General features: G+C 37.2%; 2 protein-coding genes across 5 annotated transcripts; one reads left to right on the top strand and one right to left on the bottom strand.

Moving 5' to 3' along the window:
• Nucleotides 1–153: 153 nt before the first annotated feature.
• Nucleotides 154–5,009, bottom strand: LOC128017057 (uncharacterized). 3 transcript variants are annotated; one of them, XM_052602147.1, is made up of 11 exons: nt 4,832–5,009; nt 3,484–4,190; nt 3,067–3,219; nt 2,665–2,776; nt 2,411–2,558; nt 2,260–2,307; nt 1,904–1,981; nt 1,419–1,556; nt 1,177–1,260; nt 1,023–1,073; nt 154–794 (listed from the first exon to the last, which is right to left on the bottom strand). In XM_052602147.1, the coding sequence occupies exons 2-11, from the start codon at nt 4,151–4,153 to the stop codon at nt 684–686; spliced, it is 1,593 nt and encodes a 530-aa protein (XP_052458107.1). In that variant the 5' UTR covers nt 4,154–4,190; nt 4,832–5,009; the 3' UTR covers nt 154–683. The 3 variants fall into 3 exon arrangements, with proteins under 3 accessions (XP_052458107.1, XP_052458106.1, XP_052458108.1); XM_052602146.1 differs by having other exon boundaries at nt 4,717–5,008; XM_052602148.1 differs by lacking the exon at nt 1,419–1,556 and having other exon boundaries at nt 4,717–5,009.
• A 6,630-nt stretch (nt 5,010–11,639) lies between these two features.
• LOC128017056 (activated CDC42 kinase 1-like) lies at nt 11,640–21,671 on the top strand. 2 transcript variants are annotated; one of them, XM_052602144.1, is made up of 14 exons: nt 11,640–11,717; nt 14,256–14,438; nt 14,555–14,625; nt 14,707–14,895; nt 15,002–15,154; nt 15,486–15,763; nt 15,926–16,052; nt 16,160–16,306; nt 16,688–16,782; nt 17,424–17,633; nt 17,760–17,824; nt 19,799–20,286; nt 20,980–21,075; nt 21,175–21,671. In XM_052602144.1, exons 1-14 carry the CDS (start codon nt 11,690–11,692, stop codon nt 21,325–21,327), a joined length of 2,283 nt encoding a protein of 760 aa, XP_052458104.1. In that variant the 5' UTR covers nt 11,640–11,689; the 3' UTR covers nt 21,328–21,671. The 2 variants fall into 2 exon arrangements, with proteins under 2 accessions (XP_052458104.1, XP_052458105.1); XM_052602145.1 differs by having other exon boundaries at nt 11,646–11,966.
• The last annotated feature ends 622 nt before the right edge of the window (nt 21,672–22,293 follow it).

Genomic DNA, 22,293 nt, shown 5'->3' with positions numbered 1-22,293 from the left:
GTTCACTTCCAGAAAATACAGAGGTAACAGTTCCCTTATTACCCAAGAGCTGTTTTCCTGTACATAAATGTTGCAACTGAGTCATTTATGATTCACAGCTTGTGTTACTAGTGTGTCATTTAATAATCCATACAAATATGCATTGAGGAAAAATCAGCTAACTGGTATTATTTCCAGTCTGAATAAGGGCGAAAACAGCTTAACCTGAGAATACTTCAGCCTGAGACATTGATTCAGTAGCACTTCATTAGAAATCCCGGCCATTTCAAAATATCATGTCATCATTAATTGCAATGTGACTGACAGAATAATATAATTTAAGTGTTCTGATGAACACACAGATCATTATTTTCATAAGATGATTTATTAAAAACAAAACTGCAGACATGATTTGTCACTTGCATCCGGGAACAGATACCCTCATGCCAACATTTCGGAACAGCTACATCTTTATGCACAGAACAAAAGCAAAATCTGAAACAGTTTTCCTTTTAGGCAGTATGTCACAAGGGCAAGACAGGCTGTCCACCATAAACCACTTCATATTTCTCAGACAATATGTTGGGCTCCAGTACGAAACCAAACAAAAAAGTTATACAAAAAAATAAAATAGAAAGTGAGGATGAAATATCCTCAGTGTGAAGTCTCTCAGGTAAAATGGCTGTGCAGTCTTTACACAAATATCACAGTAAGAGCTTGCAATAACACAGTTCTTTGTACATAAGTCTCCTCAGTTTGGGCATGTCCTGTTGACTGAAGCTGAAGGGCTGACGCAATGCAAGACATTTGCAATACTAAAGAAGAAAATAAAAAGAGAAATAAGAGGTAAATATTTTGTGTGTGTAACTGAGAAAAAGACATCTCAAACAACATATGTTCTGACAAATGTTTTGTGGTTTTTAAAAGAGCTTTATGGATTTTCCTCTGGATAGACTGCTATAAATGTACAGTGCTTTGTCAGTTAATCTGATTCTGATCAAGCACAGATAAAACTTCAGTATGAAGTTGGTGTATATACAAACCTGCAGGACAAATGCACCACAGTCACTGTCATTATTCTGTCTGCCAACATTCTGTAACATAAAATAGAGAGGTTTTAATAACTGTCATTCAAAAGGCACTAAACATTCCAAAAAAAGTCAGGCAGTAATTTATGGTAACAGTCACTGGACTCACCATTTTAAATAAACCTTTCCACCCTGTGAGAAATTCTCTCTTCTCTTTTATTATGGCTTCTGCCTGAAGGTATTTAAAAATATGCTGTGGAGAGAGAAAATGTCACTTAGCTGATATGAATTACAAACATAAAACAAATAATTGTAGAATGTTTTATACATTACACACAACTTTAAAGAAATTTCATAGCTTTTAAAGAAGTTTTTGACTGTATATAAAACAATATTTTTTAGAGCTTTTACTTTGGGGCAGCGGCGATTAAGGGTTCGCTGAGAATCGAAGTACGTGATGGAGCGTTGTTTAATATCAACCGAGACCAGTGACCAGTGCACTTCTAAATGAATGGGAATCAACAACAGATCCTTCTGGAAGATGTCCACCTAAAACATGTTTGTACTTGTATAAATTAAAGCATATCAAGAAGTTCTGCTGATTTGCTTTAAGGATTATTACTAAAGAATGGACCCAAATCAATTAATCATTAGATAGTACATGTAATGCACACAAGAAAATTATACACTGAAAAGTGTGGGGTCAATAAGATTATTATTATTGATTACCAGTAATGCAGCAAGGATGCATTAAATGTATCAAAAGTGATTTCTTCAAAAATATTAAGCAGCCTTGCTATCAAAGTAATACATACATTTTTAAAATATATTATATGTTGCCTTTTAAACTGTAGTGTACAACAAATCAAAAAATAAGAGGTTTACAGCTTTCTTACATTCTTTGTCCACCGTTTCACTCCATCATAACCTTTGGTCCTCAACTTGTCATAAAAGAAACTGTTAAAGAAGTGCACCTAAAATGCAGGAGATGTCATTAAATATAACAGAAAGCACTGAACACAACAGAATACAAATAACTTTCCCTAGCAATCAACAACAACTGTAAAACTGACTAACCAACTCACAATAATGTGTGTCTAAAAATGTTAACTTTATTATACACTTGACATTGATTACTGAACTGTCCAGGATCCATTTGTTTTTCACAACCTTTGTTATTAAGGTTGAACTAGGATCAGGTTAACTAATTTGACAGAATAGGAAAAAGAGAGAAATAACTAAAAATAATCACCTTTTCAGGCACTGAATCCATCACAAGGTCTCCATACATGTTCATGACCTTAAGAAATCAGATGTGTGCATAAGAACAAAGTGTGCTTTAAGAATGGACAGATGAAAAATTAATGCAAAATAGTGCTGTGCATTTAGAACTCAAAACTGACCTGGTCATTGAGCCAATTCTGTCCATAGAGGGTGCTGAGATCATCCATTGTGAGAACATGACGCTTGTAATTCACCCGGAACCCTTTCACCATGGCAGTCCCTGATGATCTCTGATAGGACTGAATTAAATGTTGCACCATGACTTTCCTGTGGGCACATGGTAAAGAAAAAAAAAAATTTGTTCTTTCCAAAGATGCATGTGGTATAAACAACTGAAAGAAAGAGTGTATTTGAGCTTGTGCATGTGTGAGACCTGTGAGGCTGAGAGAAGTCCTCGCTGAAAATGCCCTGCAATTCCTCAACAATGTCATCTGAATGTACAGGAATCAGACTTCCATACTTTTGAAGGTACTCGTCAAGAAGACCTGAGAAATAAATAATTGAATGCATTGAGAACCACAGAGTACAGAAAATGTTTTCCATTTAAACATCAAATTATGTGAAAAAAATGGATCATGCAGATGTAAAATAAAACTAAATAAATATTTTCTTAATACCAGTTTCATCTCAATAAATTGAGTATAAGATCAACTTTAAACTGCTATCTTGGTGTATAGTCCTATATTATCACCGGACATACTTCCATTTCATTACCAAAAGAGATTGTAAGAGATTAGATGTATGTTTCTACAGCTTTTAGAGAAGAAGAGTTTACCTTGGACATAAGACCTGTGCTCCTCTGTAAGAGTCATCTCCATCCTTTGAGCGGTGGGCTTCAGGGGCACAGAAAGATATTCCTGACCACCACTGACTGTTGAATTTGACTGAGAATCCCCACGATAACCATTGAAACCAGAGAAATTGGTTTCTGTGGACAGAGAACAAACATATATTACAGTTTTGACTATAATTCTGCTTACTCTTAATCAGTGGTTTTCAAGTGTGTGTGAGGGACCAACTCAGCAAAATAATACATTTCTATTATGTTACATTATTACCTTTATATTTCTACTCACTGTAGTACTGTACAGATGCAGTTAAAATATAATTTATATTATAAAAATAAACCAATCATTCATTTTAACAATTTATTTCATTTATGTAGTTTAATAGATACAGATACAATCCAAACCTGTTTGTGATGAACCCGTGGTGTCACATCCCTGCTCATCCCGTCTCTTGCTGGCACAAAGGCTATATTGGCGGCACCTCCTTGCCCGTCGATACCCTAAGGTGTTGACCCACTGGGCCCGTTGTCTCCACGTTTTCCAATTCTGCACAAGCTGGTTGTGTAACCTTGCACTAGACCGTAGTCTTCGCCATCGCTTCAGCCTTTGCTGTCTAAGTCCATGAAGCCGAATCCGGAAGGGATTCTCAACAAAGTCTCTGGCTTGGAATCTGGCCTCACCTTCACACAAGGATTCCTGCTTCCGATAATTATTAGCGAGCATGGTTTGCGGTTGTGATTCAAATGGCATTTGCCAGTCTTCCACTTCATCTTTCTCCTCCCATGGAGCACATTCTGAATTGATGTCTTCCTCATCTTGTTCTTCTTCCATATCTTCGTCATCCTCATCAAAACCAGCTTCTTCATCAACCTCTACCGGTTCTATGTACTCTCCAGTCCAGACTTGTTCCTTGTGACCTAGTTTGAGGTGAATGGGGCTGGTAGCATTCGGAGGGGAGTTTGGGTCCATTAGAACACCTCCCATTCCCCCAACACTGCTGGCTTCCTGGCTCACAATCAAGGAGAGTTCACCTTGCCAGTGGTTCTGGGCCAGGCTTCCACCGCTGTCTCTCATAGTCCACTGGCAACCTGCTACCTGCGCCAGCTCGTCTCTGCAAGAGTGAGAATTAGGGTCATTTCAGTGCCTTGAGTTTTGTTTACGGTGTAGGCAGGTATTTGCACAATACAGATGTGTTACTTATATGACCAGTTATCAGTTAGTTATATGATGACTGACATGTGAAGCAGATGTTAGCAGATGTTTGAAGAGAAAGCAGCTATTGGCGTTTTTATACGGTATGCATTCTCAGAGTAATTAAATTGTCTGTGCTCGTTTCACAAAACAGGATTCAGATTAAATTTGCAGATTTATTCATGTTCAATATATTCAGGTATGTCCATGGACAGTTGTACAAATCAAATGAACGGAGAACATGCAGCTTCATATCCACCAAGCCTTTCAAAAGCCATTTAATTTCTTGAAACAACTCGCGTTTAGTGCGTTTTGCAATAACGGCAGACTTTATAATTCACGGTTCATTTGGTATTTTTCGCTTGTTGGCATGTGCAAATTTGCTAACTAGCTTTCGAGCTAACAGCAGCTTACAGCCTATTCAATTGTGCTCACATGTCACTCACCTTTTAAGTGCCGTTTTACACCAGTGTAAGATAATATCACACACAGCAGCTTCGCCTTTATTTTCCACGCATTTGGGGCAAATAAACCAAATTATGCATGACGAGATTTTTTCACCTCAATCAATGAATATAGTCGCGTTGTTTCCACGAAAGCATAAACAGCAACGCTGCGCGAAGCTGATGACATCATTGGTCTCCTGTAATGGCGTTGCAGATGCTGACCAAGATCTTTTACTGTCCATACCAAGATCCTTGTCTGAATATCCACACTTGCGGTCTTTGCACTTGATCACTTGACTACTTGTATGGCGTATTTCCTGTATTTGGCCCTAGTGAGGATGAAGACCACAAGTGTGTGTAGAACTTGTCATTATACCTGGTGGGACACAAGTGTTGTAAAAACGCATTTTTATTTTCGATACTTTGCATTTTAAAATAAACTTTTATAAATGTCTGTTCAGTGGTCTCTAAAACAGATGACACAATTTAATTTCTGGTGCTTCTAATTAAGTGATGAAAATCATTTGTAAATGATGCACAAAATAAATATAGGCTACTCCCCTTTGCACCATTAAAACGTGTAGCACTTTGTTTTACTACCAAATTATATGTAATATCTTATTATCATAATGATCTTTTTCACTACATTCTTATTTATTGAGATGCACCTGTATATGTGTACCGAGTTTCATATGAATAGGTGCAAGTATGTGTGAGATATACATCACGTTTTCTGACCGTGTTACAGGTGGCGCTGTAGAGCCTCTGTGCTATGCCCGGGTTCCAGCCTCTGCAGTGTTTTCAAGAGTTTTTGAGCATGTTAAGGCCCCCAAAATGCCCCGGATAATCGAAAAAAAAAATAATCCTAAGGAAAAGGAGACCCGGGTGTGGCACAGAGGCTCTACAGCTCTCCCCCTGGAACACAGTCAGAAAACGTGATGTATATCTCACACATACTTGCACCTATTCATATGAAACTCAGGTGCATCTCAATAAATTAGAATGTCGTAGAAAAGTTCAATTATTTATTAATTCAACTCAAATTGTGAAACTTGTATATTAAATAAATTCAATGCAAACAGACTGGAGTAAAACTCTTTGAATGTTTAAAGGGGGGGGGTGAAATGCTCGTTTTCATTCAATATCATGTTAATCTTGAGTACCTATAGAGTAGTACTGCATCCTTCATAACTCCAAAAAGTATTTAGTTTTATTATATTCATAAGAGAAAGATAGTCTGTACCAATTTTTCCCAGAAAAACACGAGCGCCTGGAGGCGTGACGTGTGGGCGGAGCTAAAGAATCATGAGCGCCAGTTGCGTTGAGAGCGTTTGAAAGCTGTGACAGCTGTGAAGGCTGAAACTGAACGAGAGCAGCAGCAGCAACGACTCGCTCGAGCGGGGCTCGAGCCCGGGTCTCCGATGGGAGGCGGACGCACTAACAAGGAGGCAGAGATATTTTAAGCAGTTTTACTCACCGCCTGTGGTTCCAACACACAATCGTGACCCTTTTTCGTTGGGATTGCATCATCCTTAAGAAATAAAGGATACGCAAATCCGTCGTCAAACTGGCCTTTGTTTGTAAAACAAGCATTTTAGAAATGCAGGGAACAAACACAAACACTTGCACAACTCCGTTGATGCTCTGTAAAAAAATAAACTCCATCCACTGGTCCCTTAATGCTGTTTTTTCTTTGGTAATCTGTGCAGGGTTGTCTTGCCCTGGCAACCAAAAACACACTCCTTTTGTGACATTTCGCGAAGCTCTCACTCTGATCAGTGATTGTCTGTGCACAGCCTCTCTCTGCTCTGCTATACGGGAGCGTGCGCTCTTCCGGCAGACGTGCCCTTAGGACCCATATAAGGAAATTCCGCTCCATCTAACGTCACACAGAGCCATACTCGAAAAAAACTTTCCGAAACTTGTGACAAACCGGAAGGAGTATTTTTGGAACAGAAATACTCCTTCAAACGTACAACTTAATTTTTGAAACTTTGTCCATGTTTAGCATGGGAATCCAACTCTTTAACAGTGTAAAAAACTAGCAAAAATAGCATTTCACCCCCCCTTTAAGTCTTTGGTTCTTTTAATTGTGATGATTTTGGCTAACATTAAACAAAAACCCACCAATGCACATGCACATCTCAACAAATGAGAATACTTCATAAGACAAAAAAATGTTTTAGTGAATTGTTGGCCTTCTGGAAAGTATGTTCATTTACTGTACATGTACTCAATGGCAGGGGCTCCTTTTGTTTTAATTAAGCTAAATCTAAAATATCTTAAACTGTGTTCCGAAGATGAATGGAGGTCTTACGGGTTTGGAACAACATGAGGGTGAGTCATTAATGACATAATTTTATTTTTTGGGCGAACTAACCCTTTAACCTGAGGAGGGGCATCAGAAAGGCCAATTACTGCTACAAGCTAAAGGTAGAGGAATACTTTTCAAACTCTAACCCCCGACACATGTGGCAGGGCATCCAGGTCCTCAGTGACTACAAGCAGAGCAACTCCAATCCAGCGGTCACAGACGTCTACTTCCTTAACGAACTAAATGACTATTATGCTTGCTTAAGCAGTGACAGCAAGGAGACAGCCACCAAGATCACACCCTCAGCAGACCACCAACCCCTCAAACTCACCTCCACAGATGTCCACACTGCATTGAGCCAGATCAATGCACGCAAGGCTACTGGCCTGGAAGGCATTACTGGACGAGTGCTTAGGGCATGTGCAGAGTAGCTTGCAGGGGTCTTCACAGCGGTTTCAACCTATCCCTCACCCAAGCAACTATGCCAACATGCTTTAAGTCCACATATTTATTGTGCCAGTGCTGAAACACTCCTTGTTGTGCCTGAATGACTACCGCCCCGTAACACTCACACCTATTGTTATGAAGTGCTTTGAGTGACTGGTTCTAGCATATCTCAAGATCTGCTTCCCACCCATACTGGACCCACACCAATTTTCCTACCGTAGCAATAGGTGCACAGAGGATGCAGTATGCACAGTGCGGCACTTTGTACTCACACATTTGAACAATAATAATAACACATGTACGGATGATGTATATTGATATCAGCTCAGCGTTTAAGATTAGGTGTGCTTACATTGACACTTTATGTTTCCATTTGAATGAAAACCACTCAACGTATCACAGGGATCCAGAGAAAACACTGTCTATATCAAGCTTTCAGCATTCTTAAGGAATCCTTTCATAGACCGTTTACATTTACGTTTACATTTAGTCATTTAGCAGATGCTTTATCCAAAGCAACTTACAAATGAGGACAACAAAATAGCAATGATATACACATGCTATAACAAATCTCACAATTAGCTTAACGCAGTACATACTGTATAGCAAGGGCTCTTAAATAATATAATAAATATTGTGACTACAAAGAAAACAGATAAAATACAAAAAGAATAGAGGAAACTAGTGTTAGAGGTCTTTTTTGCTTTTGTTAAATGTATAATATATAAAAAAATAGAAAGTTAGTTAGATATACATACATGCGTACAGTCGTGGAAATTCTAATTCAATAACAATTTGTAAAGACTGAGAATGAAAAACCAAACAGAGTTTTGTCTTTGTATTGCTTTAATTCTCTGCAGAGAATGATCTGGTTTACACACAGCTTATGAGTCTGTGTGCAAAGAGATGACACACAGACTCACAGACCATTTTTTATAGTATGTAAAAATATATACTGAAGGACAGACTAGGACCTTTGAGCCAATCATGTTGCTCAGTGCACATCACCTCATAACTCACGTAGATGATGCACCTCTCCCTGGTACGGACTGTCTCAGAACTAATTATTCCTGGTACATGGTTCCTCTTTAGAAGTTGTTTTTCAGCAAGCATTTATGTGCACAAGTTACATAAAATAACTCAATGTCCTTATGGACTATATATACTACCTTGATCATTGTATGTTTAAAGATACCTAAATGAGATTAATGCAATCAATCCCAAATTAACAAGACTAAAAATTTCCATAACAATACATACATACATATATATATATATATATATATATATATATATATATATATATATTTATATATTTATTTATTTATTTATTTATTTATTAAGAATATAATTAGAATAGTGAGTGTTAAAAGTTTAAGAGATGTGTTTAGGCCAATTCTTAATGATGGCTAGGACTCGATGGCTAAGGACTCTAAGTTCCTCTGAAGTCTGTAAAAGTTACTTTGTGCTTTTTTGGGTTGGCACAATCAAGCGACGTTCACTTACAGAACACAAGCTTCTAGAGGGCACATAAGTCTGAAGTAATGAATTTCGGTAAAGGGGTGCAGAGCCAGTGGTGGTTTTGTAGGCAAACATCAATGCCTTGAATTTTATGCAAGCAGATATTGGTAGCCAGTGCAATAACTGTTTAAACTCCTACTGTCTGTTCATCCAGGATACTGATAGATCCATTTGCACACTGGAATATTTTTCTATGCCCTTTTTTTCATGTCCATTGCACATTTGTGTAAATTATGTTCATATGTTCATAGTTTCTGCTTATATAGACTTAAAAATAAATAGTATTTAAACATTTGTAAATTATGTCCATAGTACTGCCTTCTCTGTATATTATTGTACATTTGTAACATATTGTAGACACTGTATATCCTTTACTTACTGCTTATTGGACTTCTGGTTAGATGCTAACTGCATTTTGTTGCCTTGTACCCTACATTTGCAATGACAATAAAGTTGAATCTAATCTAATCAAATTAAATGCATTAATACTAAATTATTTTCTCTGGCCACGAAAATATCCTTCCTAGAGTTGATATAAAATTACACTAAATGTTTGCTGGATGTTGATGTTTTAGAATCTATGTAAATCAGATATTTTTACACAAAAAATGTTTCCCAGAACAAGCATCTTTAGCAGACATCTTAGAGACGTACTGTACCTGTGCAATCTGGGTAATAATATTCTGTAATTTTTACATAAATTGAGTTTTGGGGTTTAATACCAAAAATATTGTAAATTATGTTATTTCGGAAAGGCGTATGGAGCCAGAAATTAAAACGATTTAAATTGTGTAAATCTGAACTATAGGCTAATGTAATTTAACAAAACTGAATATTACATGGCATTTTATTGCATTCAGTTTTTTTAATCGTTTAGTTCAATTACTTTTAATAATTTAAATATATTTGTGCACACATAACAGACATCGATCAAAACGCTGACAAATTTGGCTGTATTAAAAAAGCCAGAAGTGGTTGCCTACTAAAAAGAGACATCTGAGAGCTGAAACCAATTTTTTTTTTCTGAGCTGAGCCAAATGATCCGGATCCCTAAAAAGAGACCGGATTCCCATCACTAATGCTGACAAAACAAAACACTAAAAATAACACACTAAAAATAACACCCAAACGAAGATGCTTGCAACACATACTGATACTGGATCAAACCGTGTGATGATGAATGAGCTTTAAATGTAAAAAGTGGGTTAAAGCAAATTAACTCTTAGAATAAAAATGAGAAACATAACGGAACTTATAGAAATTTTTACTTATTTAGTTTTTTTTTCTAGATCAAGTATCTAGTATTTACTTAAAGCAAAAAAAACATATGGTCAAGTACAGGCTGCACATTTCTAGGTCTGAGTCACAATGTGATGGGAAGGAAGAACTTATTTAAAAGATGGGACTAGTCTGGACTAAATGATGAGGCCTTTAAATTGCAAAACACAGTTGACTCAACCTATTCACAGTTAATGGGATTTCTCAGAACTCAGAGCTGATAATATCCGTTATGTTGCTAATGGTTCACTACGATATACAAATATTTTATTTGTGTATTTGGTTTATTTTCAAATGAAATTACTGGTCACTGACAAAATATTTAGTTGATGGCATAAATATATAGTGCTTAATAAGCATGTCCCCATGCAATGCAGTTAGTTTCTTTTCCCTGGTTTAAACCACCTACATTAAAAATAAATAAATAAATAAAAAATTATATAATTATTTATAATTTTTTTCCAAAGTTAACAGTCAATATTATGACATGTAGAGTATCATAAATAGATAACCAGGAAGTGAGTTGTTAATAAAAGTTTTTTTTTTTTTTTCCCATAAGGGTAATTTTTATAGGTTGACTAAGGATAATCTAATACATGATTTCACGTGATCATTTGCATATGTGTGCGTGTGTGTGTCTTGTGAGAAGAAGAAAGGCCATAAACATCCAGTCAAACTGGAAAGACAGGATCAGAAAGGCATAGGCTAACTGAAATGAGCACTGGTGAAAATAGTCTCTGTTTTCAATTGCTAATAATGATGCACGGCTTAATGTAATATGTGAGAGTTTCTTCATACTGAGTGTACTAAGACAATATTTACAAATTTCTTTTCACGCCCATTTATTGTAATTTGTCACAACTGTTGACGTCCTTTATTTCAACACTTCCGACTTTTCAAAACCAATAACAAGAAAATAAGCCCACGTTTCCGGTAAAAGCCAAACACATGGTTGCTGTGGAATATTACTTTTAACCTATATCACCACATGCACCACGTTTAAATTTAATCATTTATTTAGTAAAATGAATTTAAAAAAAAAGGATATTGGAAAACCATTATATTGCCCATGCCCACTAAGCTTAGATAACAATTTAATTAAAATGCCAGTTGCAGATACAAACAGTGTTTTGGATTATTCATCATGTCGGGGAATGACGGGGAATATAAATAACAATGTCAAGTAGGCTATAGGGATGTAGCTTTTTGAAAAGTAGCTTTTTGAGCCAAGCATGGTAGCTAAACAATAGAGGAAAAAATAAGATAGCCTAAACATCAAAATCCATATGAGTGTCAAATTTGCGGAGGAAAATCAACAGTATTATGTAATAAAGGGCATAAATCCGGCAGGCGGTGAAGGGAAATGTCGGTGTTGAGGGCGGAGGAGGCGGAGTGAGGAAGAGCTCAGACTGGATGCTTTGGAATCGCAGAGAGACGTCAGGTGCAGTCTATAAAACACCTGTCTTTAGGCTACTTTAAAAAATACTCTTAACCTACAGATTAATGATAGGCGGACTATTTAGACTAGCTTCCATATTCTATCACGGCGGATTATAATTTATAATAAACATGCGTGGAACTCACTGAAAATGAACGATTCATAATGGACAGTTTATACCTGGAGTGCAGCTGACTTATGAGCTGAAGAAAGTGATTCGACTGCCGAAAAAAAAACGTCGAGCATTTATTTGTAAGTACAAGCTATTGTTTACTGCAATAAGCATTTTTATTCTGAAAAGAAAAGTTAATGATACATGGAAAATAAGCAGTGTATTAATTCAAAATGAATGAGAGTCTAAGCACAAAGGATGGTTGGTCAAAAGCAGCTAACGATTTATCATGGAATTACTTTTTAAAAGCGTCATTTCCGCTTTGGTCTTATGCTTTAAACACTCACCTGGTTCAAAGTATAAAGCCGTCCATATCTGCCGTCATGGTTGATTTATAGCACAAGGTGAAACCAATAGTATGTACGTTTGCTTTCAAAAACTGCATTAAAGACTTTGTGTCAGTGTATATAATAATTACTCTATATTCCAGTATATACAGGCTTATATAAATTAAAATATATAGGCTTATATAGACGATGCCCCCCCCCCCCACACACACACACTGTATCTGTAAGTATCTGTGTAGTTTCAGATTAAGTGTAAGCCTTTTTCATATTAGTTGAAATGACTGTTCTTCATCTGACCCAAGTTTTGTTTCTCTCCTTATTGAAAAATGTATTATTAATGAGGGACCATACTGCTATCTGCTGCTATGAAAAAAAATGTATAACAAATAAAGTAGTTATTTGTTTTACACTCATTCTGAATATCAGGTGGGCAGGTAGCATTATACAGTACACTTAACAAATCTCTCAAATAACTTTGATATCTTAATTAGTAGCTACTGTGCCATTAATTGGGAAATTAGTATATAGTAATGACCTGCATATTGTTTGTAGATTAACTACCTGGTCATAGGACAAGTGCAAATGTTTGACACATTTCTAAAGTTATTTCTACATGAAGGATTAAAGTCACGCCTTTTGACAAAACATGACAAACATAAGCTGTCATTTGTTTCTTTACACTGGGTTTACACTCACTGATACCTCTGTGTAAAAGTCCATTGTTTTCTGCTTTTAAGACTTTCAAGAGGTTTAAAACATATTTGATTACAATAATGCTGTAGAAACAGTTTGATGCATCAGTTCACACCCAGTTTCAGAGGAGATTGTATCAAATGTTAACAGAAGCATGGCTTTATCAAACAAGCCAGCTTGTGGAAAACCAGCCTAAAAGTTGCAACCTCATGCTCCGATTAACGACTATATAATCCTGTAGTTTTTACAAATGTAAGATCTGGTCTAGAATAGACTTCACAGCTAAACTGTAGAGCCTTGAGTTTCACACAGTGTCTAGTTTTTGTCATTCAGGGTGTGAACTTTGGGTGTGTTGTCTTGGAGAATCTTACTTTGATACTCTCATGTTACCTGCTCAGACAAGCCCCCATAGTTTTAGAGTGGTCTGTTCTGAGGCATGCTGGCTGATTATTCACTAAAAGATCATATGTCTGAGTTGGTCTTTATGCTGTCATGGTTCTGTAAACACAAGAGTGCAGATAGTTTCTAGTTGTTGTTTTTTTTTTGTACACATGCTGACAGGAGTGGGAGGTTCATGGACTTGTGAAGACAACGACACAGTGCTTGACAGGCAAAAAAAAAAAAAAAAATCTATTCTGTGCTGCACATAACTTCCAAATCTTGCTTTGCATACTTGTGTATACAGTATGCAACTGTAAAAAGGGGATTTCCTTGCCAATACAAACAAGTTAGTATACTTCAGAGAGGTGTTTAGTGGTCATTCATAGCATGATTGCTTTATGAGTTTAATCCTGCTGAGCAGCTAAATCATTCTCTTTTAATCAAATGCCTAAAGTGGCTGGCAACATACCTCTCTCCTCATTGGCATCCATTGAAAAAAAAGTGGTTTGTTTGGTTTATAAACTCAACTGCTTCCTTAAGATTTAGTCTGTTTGTTAGCATGTACAGTAGATATTCATTTCTGCATTTTTTTACCAGTAGTAAAAGTAACACGAAACTTATAAACATATATATTTATTTATGTAGTTGGTCACATGTGAAGTTGAACTATAGCTGAAAATGATCTCTGTAACAGTTAAACTGGCAATTAAAAAAAAGAGATTTATGTCCACCACCCTTTTAAATCTAAAAAAAGGAAGTATTTTGAGTAGCATGCACTTGAAGAGGGCTTTCTCAACACAGCTCAGGTTTCTTGTTTGTTTGACTTCTCATTGGCTTGCAGCAAATTCTCAACAAGCATTCATAGCATCCCAGTGAGGACTCAAATTGTAAGGAACAGCCATGTAGTGTCTATTCAGGAATATGGGAAAAACAACGGATGTCTTAGATTGTTCAGATTTATTTTACATTATTTTCTGATCTGATTTCATTGCTCTGTTGGTCTTTCAGAGTTGCTGTTTGACAGTCTAATAATGATGGATCATGACACTCAGTGGCTGTACCAGCTCCTTGCTGGTGTGCAGCTAGAGAGATTCTACCTAAGGATGCGAGATGGACTCAATGTGACACGTTTTGAGCACCTGATCTACGTTAAAGAAGCCGATCTTGAACATATTGGCATTAGTAAACCAGGTTTGTCTTGTAAAGCAGTTTGTTATTTGAAGATCATGTTATTTTGTTTGATTTTCTTTGTGCACTTCAAGACCCTACAATGGTGAATATAACCATTAAGTGCTTTCTGTCAACAGGACAGCGACGATTATGGGAAGGCGTCAGCCATTACAAAAACAACATGCAACCACGGTCATCGATGATTAAGGTATTTCACATCTTATACACTCTCTTTTTATTCATTCACTTAGCCTACCTATGATCATCACTGTCTGTTTTTTTCTACTAGGCCTTCAATAGTCGCTCGGCAGAGGGACGTGAGCTGTTTAATGGTGTTGGGTCAGGCCAGGGGCCAGAACCAGCACGTGCACTCCCCTGTCTTATCCAGGACGGTGAACTGATTTTTGGGGACAGGCTAGGCTCAGGTTCCTTTGGGGTAGTTAGGAAAGCAGAATGGCAAACACCGACTGGACGAGTGGTGAGTGCTTTAAACCAAATATAAGTATGTGTTCTTTTTTTCTATCTAGAAGCTTGAACAGATCGTAATAAATACTGCACTAACAGTCCTGTTTTCCTATTTTAAGTTGTCTGTAGCAGTGAAAACCTTGAGGGGTGGCGCATCCAGGTATGGAGAAGTGGTGACCGAATTCCTCCAGGAAGTTACGACCATGCAGTCTCTGGACCACCCCAACATTATACATCTGTATGGTGTTGTCCTTACTCATCCTCTTAAAATGGTAATTGTAACTGCACTAATAATCGATGCTTCCAATTTTTATGCATATATTATAAATATAAATAACTTATTACCTTTCCATATTTATTTTATTGTTAATTGAAGGAGTATCAGTCTTGCTGATATTCAGACCAAAATATGATTGCGAGTGTGATATTGGCTTTTATAAACCAGTTCAATAGACAAGAAGTTAATATTTAGTTACTTATATTTCAGACACAATATTGCCCTTTTACTTAGTGTATTTTTGTGCACCACTCATGAAAATACTTTTTAAGCAAAGCAGAGTTAACCGCTGCACGTTCCTCAGTGAATCAGTATTTTTCTATTAGGTGACAGAGCTGGCTCCCCTTGGCTCTTTATACGACACTCTGCGTCTACGACAGGGAGAATATCCTCTTTCACGGCTCTGGCTCTTCAGCACACAGATTGCTGCAGGTATGGAGTACCTAGAGTCCAGACGCTTCATCCACAGAGACCTCGCTGCCCGGAATGTGTTCTTGGCTGCCAGAGAGCTAGTGAAGATCGGAGACTTTGGGCTGATGAGAGGCTTGGATCAGGACAGGGACCACTACATCATGACGGCACACAAGCGCATTCCCTTTGCATGGTAAGAAAGCTGGATTAAAGAACCAGAAAGAGCTATCTCAGAATTTTGAATACAATTTCATAAATCAAAGGATAAGTAGAAACGATGATCTTAATGAAGAAAGGTTGTCACTATTACCTGTTTGCTAGGTCGAGGATAGTAACTCTTTCTTGCTTCCTATAGGTGTGCTCCTGAGAGTTTGCGTGTAGGTACTTTCTCTCATGCGTCAGATGTCTGGATGTTTGGTGTCACATTATGGGAAATGTTCACGTACTGTGAGGAGCCCTGGTTTGGGCTGTCTGGCAGACAGGTATATATGTTTGATGCAATAACATTGTGAAAAATGCTGTGTTCTGTTTATGAACTATATTTATAATCAGCACTATTTCCTTTGATGAAATGTTGTGCTTTGTATAGATTTTATATCGTGTTGAGCGGGAAGGCGAGCGTTTGGAAAGGCCTCCAGACTGTCCGCAGGAGTTATATTCTGTGATGCGTAAATGTTGGGCTTGCAGTCCTTCTGACCGACCGACCTTCTCACAGCTCACCACCATGGTAGCAGAGGTCAGTTTTAAAGCTCTGCCTCTTAGTGATCTCATTGATATTCACATTGGAGTAATGGCTGCTGAAAACTCAGCTTTGCCCATGCAAAAAAAAATTACAATTTTCATTGTCATAATTTTTCATAAAATTGCAGATTTTACTGTATTTTTGATCAAACAAAGGCAGTCTTGGTGAGCAAAAGAGACTTATTGACCCCAAACTGCTGAACAGTATACTGTACCTCTTGTGCTTTTACAAAAAAACATATCTAAAACCAGGACAGTTTCCTCCTGTCTTGGTGCAGTGTGTTAATTGTGTACATGTACTATAATTAATGAACGATACACATCAAATGTATTTTCTCTCACAATTATCTCTCTTTCTTTTAAATTAATTTTTCAGGCACAGCCTATGGAGGTTCGTGCAATGAAAGACTTCGCAGAGCCCAGAAAACTCTCTCTACAGGCGAATGATCTAGTGACTGTAATAGATCATGGGTAAGAAGGGTTTGAGGGCAATCACGATAAAATAATAAAAACGTTTTATTTTTCTGTCTTTTATTTCTCTCTTTATTTTTGAAATTTACTTTAGTATATACATTTTCTATATTGTCTGTTTCCATACCTTATACCCTTGGCATTGTTAAAAGATGTTAACAGTTCTGCCAATAAACTTTGTTGACTCTGATAAAGGTTTTAGGTAATTTTAAGGTCTCCCCTCCCTTTGACTTCGTAGCATTCAATTCATAGCTCAACCTTTAATTTCAATCAACTTAGTGTTTTTTTTTCTTCCATATGCTCATGCAAACCACTCTTAGAAATTAAATGACCGATTCAGAAATCAAATTACATTATCCAGTTTTCTGTAAATATGAATTTATAGAATTAAAATAATTAGCATGTGCAATATGCAATAGCAGATTGAAGATAATAATTAACAATAGACAGAATTTTGGAGCAAAAATTAAGAACACATTGGAATTGTCAAAAAAGAAAGGTGCTGTAGATTTTCCATCTAAATTTATTTGTAAACTACAAGTAGAGATGCTAAATTAGGGCTTTGTAGTGATCACCAGGAACTATAAAAAATAACTTCCATTCGATTTCTCTATTTTTTATGCTCTTCTGTTGTGTTGTAGGCTGGAAATATGTGAGTGGAAGGGCCAAAACCAGAGAACTCTAAGTGTTGGCTGGTTTTCTCCTTCATTGGCTGCCCCCGCTCTCACAGCAGCAGTTCCTGCATCTGGTCCGACTCTGATCTCTTCTCCTATTAAAGGTAGTCTAAAGCACTCGGGCCATGGACATACTGACCCAGCACGCAGCTGGGGCAACCCAGAACGAATAGAAGAGTGAGTGACATTTTAACTAAAGATATTAACTAAAGGTTTGAATTCACTTAACAGTTGGATGTCACTCTAATCTAATGTAACTGTTTATGTGACTTTTGCCATTTTTTTTGTTTGTGTACCTTTCAGCTCCAGACGTTGGAGGATTCCATTAGCAAGAGAGAAGGAAGGCTCCAATCTCAAGAAAATGGCAGGTTAGAACTTAAAATATACTGTAACAAACTTCACACCTTATCATTTGAGTATTATTCAAGGCCTGAATTTACTATAAGAGAGGTTATTATCTTGTACACATACATTAAGAGTGTATGTGTTCAAAAGTTAAGAGGTCAGCAAGGATTCTTTGAAAGAAATTAGCTATTTTATACATAAAGGATGCATTAAATTGATCAAAAGCTACTGTAAAGACTTTTACATTGTTACAGAAGATTTCTGTTACAAATAAATGCTGTTTTTAAATGTTCTATTCATCAAAGAATCCTGAATCCTAATAGAAATGCTCCGGTTACTAACTTTGGTCCCAGTCTCCAGATAAGTGAACGAGAGTTGCGTTATATAGTACATGGAAACTCCTGTTTACTCTGAATACCAAAGCCTGATTTGTTAATGTTTGTGTAGCTACATGAACAGATGGTGCTTCAGCTTACCAAAAGGGGTATTACTGACTGATACAAGTCAGTTTTGAGTGCCATTTGTGTCAGAATCTTTTGACTGACAGCGGCAGTCATCAACTCTGGTGTGTCTTATAGCACGGCAACGTATACAACGCTCGTTCTCTTATATCAGTAATCAGAGGTTACATTAGTAAATGGAGCATTCCCAATTGAACAGTCTCACCCATTGCGTTATACACTGTGGGGAACGTATAAGCAAGTGCAGAAGGAAGCCGCTCTGCAAGCCAATCCCCTGATCGCCTGCAGTGAGGGCTCCTATGAGCATGAGCCAATAAAACGGTAGTGTTTAGCCATCTGAGGGCGCTGTCAGGGCCTCAGCTCTGAGGCTGAGCTGGAGACAATGAGGTCTTCGCAGGATGCTGGGAAGATGGAGCCTTCTGGCTACCTGAACCAGTTGCTTTGGCAATGACTTCTGTGCTGCGGTAAAAACTTCGCACATGGCGAGGCTGAATAACCCCATAGGCGAAATGGGAGTCGTGGAAGGCGACTTTGTCTCTGCCCTTGATATCCTTTAAATCTGGCCAAGGTGGCGCTCTAGCACCACCATGGCTTTGCCAGTTGCCTGTCAAATAGCCTTGGTAGTGCACAGAGTCAGGTCAGTTGCTGTGCGCACTCCTTAAGGGCTGGACTCATCCAATCCTCTGCAGAGGACCTGCTGGGCCTGGAAGGGTACACAGCACTGGCTGTTAAGCAGAGATATGCAGCGACCACAACCTCCAGACAGGGACCTTGCCTTATCACATTTTCTTTCAGCACCATCAGCAGAGGTGAGGGCAGCAAAATTAGAAGAGTGGATACGCACACAGTGCCCCACCTTGGTAAGTTCATTGTGAACTTCCAGGAAAACCGGCACTGGTTTATGACAGGGTAGAGATGTGCAATAACCATGTCCCATTTTACTCAGTGTCATCAACAGAAGTGAGGGCGAGCCACTTTTTACTTCTAGTTTGCTACCCATGCCAGCACGTGTTAATTAATTGGGGAAAGAGTGCCTGGATCCTGTCGTAGTGAGAGCAGCCTCAGCATTGGCATGGACCAGGCGAGCAGCGCACTCACTGTCCTCATCTGAAGTGTGCAGGGGTGCCCTGCATGAGCCGAAAAAGCAGCATGGCATCAGGGGAGAAGGTGTCTTCCTGCTGCTGGGGCTCTTCTACTTGCTGCTTCTTCCTGCACTGAAGGAGAACATTCTGGTGAAATGGGGCTCAGAGCCAACTTATGTAACAGTCAGCCCTACACCTTTTGGTGGGCAGAAGCACCATTTGTTCATGCAGGTATACAAACATTAAGAAATCAGGCTTCCATTTTTAGAGTAAACAAGAGTTTTCCTAAAGTGTATAACACCATGGGAGAGACTGTTCCATAGGGAATCACAATTTCCATAAACAATTTAAATTGCACAACTGTTTTTGACACCAAATCAGCATATAAGAATGACTTCTGAAGGATCATGTGATTATCTATCTAGTCACATTCTGACTTACTCTCAATCCTCAGGCATGTCAAGGAGTCTGGAGTCTGTCCTTGGTGTTTCACAGGGAAAAGGTCAGAGTGCTGGTGGGAATGCAGCTCAGAGACCTGATCCACACAGACTCATGCAGAGTAATTTATTGCAAGATCCACGCAGGTTTAGTGATGCTATTGTTGTCCCACCTTCACGGCCACCACGTCCCAATTTCAAATGCATCAGCCCACCAAACACTGGCTTCCAATTCGTCAAACCTCAGACGACGATCCATGATCGGAGACCAGTAAACCCAGCGGGCTGGGCCCCTCAAACTCATTCACAGCTACAGATCCAGTTCCAACAACAACAGCAGTATTTAGGGAATAGTAACCTTGCCAGGATGACACATCTTGCCAAATCAAGCCCTCAGTTAGATGATGGCCCTGAGAAAGAGAAGGAGCAAGATAAAGAAAGAGAGCGGGAGAAGGCAAAGGAGAGATATCCACCACAAATTGGCAAGGAAGCAGTCATGGCGCAAGTAAGTAGATTTCTTTACATTCAACAACTTTGCTTTGTCTATATATATATATATATATATATATATATATATATATATATATATATAAAATACTTTTATTCAGCAAGCATGTAACAATACACTTAACATGATTCTGATCTAAATATACTTTAACACTTTATTATAATTTAATACAAAAAATATATTACTTCTAAGACATGATAAACAGTTAACAAGATTTAATTTAAATTAAAATACTATTATTAAATGTTGGTGTTACATAAAGAATAGCTAAATTAATTGTATTCCCTAAGCAACACAAATATTCATTTTTTTATTTTGTTAAATAGCTACATAAGGCTGCACTCTGTACCTGACTACATAAATGTAAAAAGTTTTAAATATTGTATATTATTAAATAACGTGTTTGTTATTTATATCACTATCCATGATACTTATTGTTACATTTTTGTATTGGTATATTGGCAATATATTGTTACACCTCTTGAAAATGTATTAAAATAAATGTTCTTTGTAACTTTTTGTTTATCAAAGAAAAAATATATCACAGTTTCCACAAAAATATTAAAAGGCACAACTGATTTCAAAATTGATAATAATTAATTTTTTTGCTGAAGTTTTGGATAACCTTTTTGTAAATAATATAATTCCTCAATGCTGTTGATAATATGTTAAATGCTGATTGGTCGCTAGGTTCAAGAGGCAGTACATGGAGTGACCATTGAGCAGGTCAAGAAAGCTCTGTATCGCAATGACTGGAATCCTGTGAGGGCAGAGCAGCAACTTAAGGTAATAGAGAATTAGCCCTTGTGCTTTCAAAGTAAAACATTTCACTTTATTCATTGCATTACTTGTACTTATTCTTTCATGTTTGACTTACATCATCAGATAGACCAGCTGTATTACATGACTCAGTGCTCTCGTGAGGAATGTCAAAAAATCCTCACCAGCTACAACTGGGACCTACAGCTGGCGGGACGTTACATCATCCGACAAGACAGAGATAGGACTGCATTTGATAGACGGGGAGAAAGAGTTTAATGCAAGACCATGTTAAAACTGAATAATTATTGATGAGTTCATGTTTTTCAGTGATATCACTGAATTGTCAAGAGGTCAAAATAATCCAAGGCACACAAAAACTCTGTTTTCTCATTCGGAACAAGTTTCTATCCATCTCCAATGTGAAACTATTTTTAATGACTATGTATAATGTGCTTGATTATTAAATTGGTGATATCAGTTATTTCACATCTGTTTGGAAAGACAGCATCATCATTCATATTAAATGCAGAATGTCATTTCAGTTGCCATTGTGACTGTTTATTGTTACTTTACTATTGTTTGTATATAAATTAGGTTTGTAAAATTTGAAATGTATTAAATTCAGTGAAACTGTGTAAATGTATATGATGAAATTTTATATATATATATATATATATATATATATATATATATATATATACATAGTGCACACATATTATGTAAACAAATGTGATTAATCAATTTGACAGCACTAAAATACATATGAAGTATTAGAAATATTTGTATTTGTTCAATAAAGTAACATGCATTTTTGTTTGTTTGTTTGTTTTCAGATTTTCATACACTGGAATTTAAAACATAACAAATTATGGAAAATAGCATGCTAAGGATTTTCCATCTCAGTTTGTAGTTGTAATGAAAAATGTCCATATTGACTCCAGGTATCAAAGTTAAGGTACAAATGGATATATTTATGACAAGGACAAAGTGAGGCACATATAAAATGTTTACATATCATTGAGAGGAAAACGTCTACGTAAGTTTTGAAGATCAAACTGTCATTCAGTTATTAAGTTAAACATGTGCTTGTAACACAACTTGACATTAAAAAAGGGTTCAAACTGTAGAATATTGATTAAAAAAAGAATGTCCTCTGAAGTTACAACAACTAATGGGAACTGAAAAGAACCTAAAAGAGTTGCTGTACCCAAAACAACCACAATGTGTCACAGTAACACAAAT

This window comes from Carassius gibelio, chromosome A7, assembly GCF_023724105.1.
Source record: "Carassius gibelio isolate Cgi1373 ecotype wild population from Czech Republic chromosome A7, carGib1.2-hapl.c, whole genome shotgun sequence".
Taxonomy (NCBI): Eukaryota; Metazoa; Chordata; class Actinopteri; order Cypriniformes; family Cyprinidae; genus Carassius; species Carassius gibelio.
This window is presented reverse-complemented; position numbering and strand designations above follow the sequence as displayed.

Excerpts from the sequence above, each read along its gene's own strand:
- LOC128017056 (XM_052602144.1), top strand. The coding sequence starts at position 11,690 with ATGCTTTGGAATCGCAGAGAGACGTCAG. Across the intron at positions 15,155-15,485 it reads TTACTCATCCTCTTAAAATG|GTGACAGAGCTGGCTCCCCT; the intron begins GTAATTGTAACT and ends TTTTTCTATTAG. Across the intron at positions 21,076-21,174 it reads GGGCAGAGCAGCAACTTAAG|ATAGACCAGCTGTATTACAT; the intron begins GTAATAGAGAAT and ends TTACATCATCAG.
- LOC128017057 (XM_052602147.1), bottom strand. The coding sequence starts at position 4,153 with ATGAGAGACAGCGGTGGAAGCCTGGCCCAGAACCACTGGCAAGGTGAA. Across the intron at positions 1,557-1,903 it reads TGAAACGGTGGACAAAGAAT|GTGGACATCTTCCAGAAGGA; the intron begins GTAAGAAAGCTG and ends AACATGTTTTAG. Across the intron at positions 1,074-1,176 it reads GGAAAGGTTTATTTAAAATG|AATGTTGGCAGACAGAATAA; the intron begins GTGAGTCCAGTG and ends TTTATGTTACAG.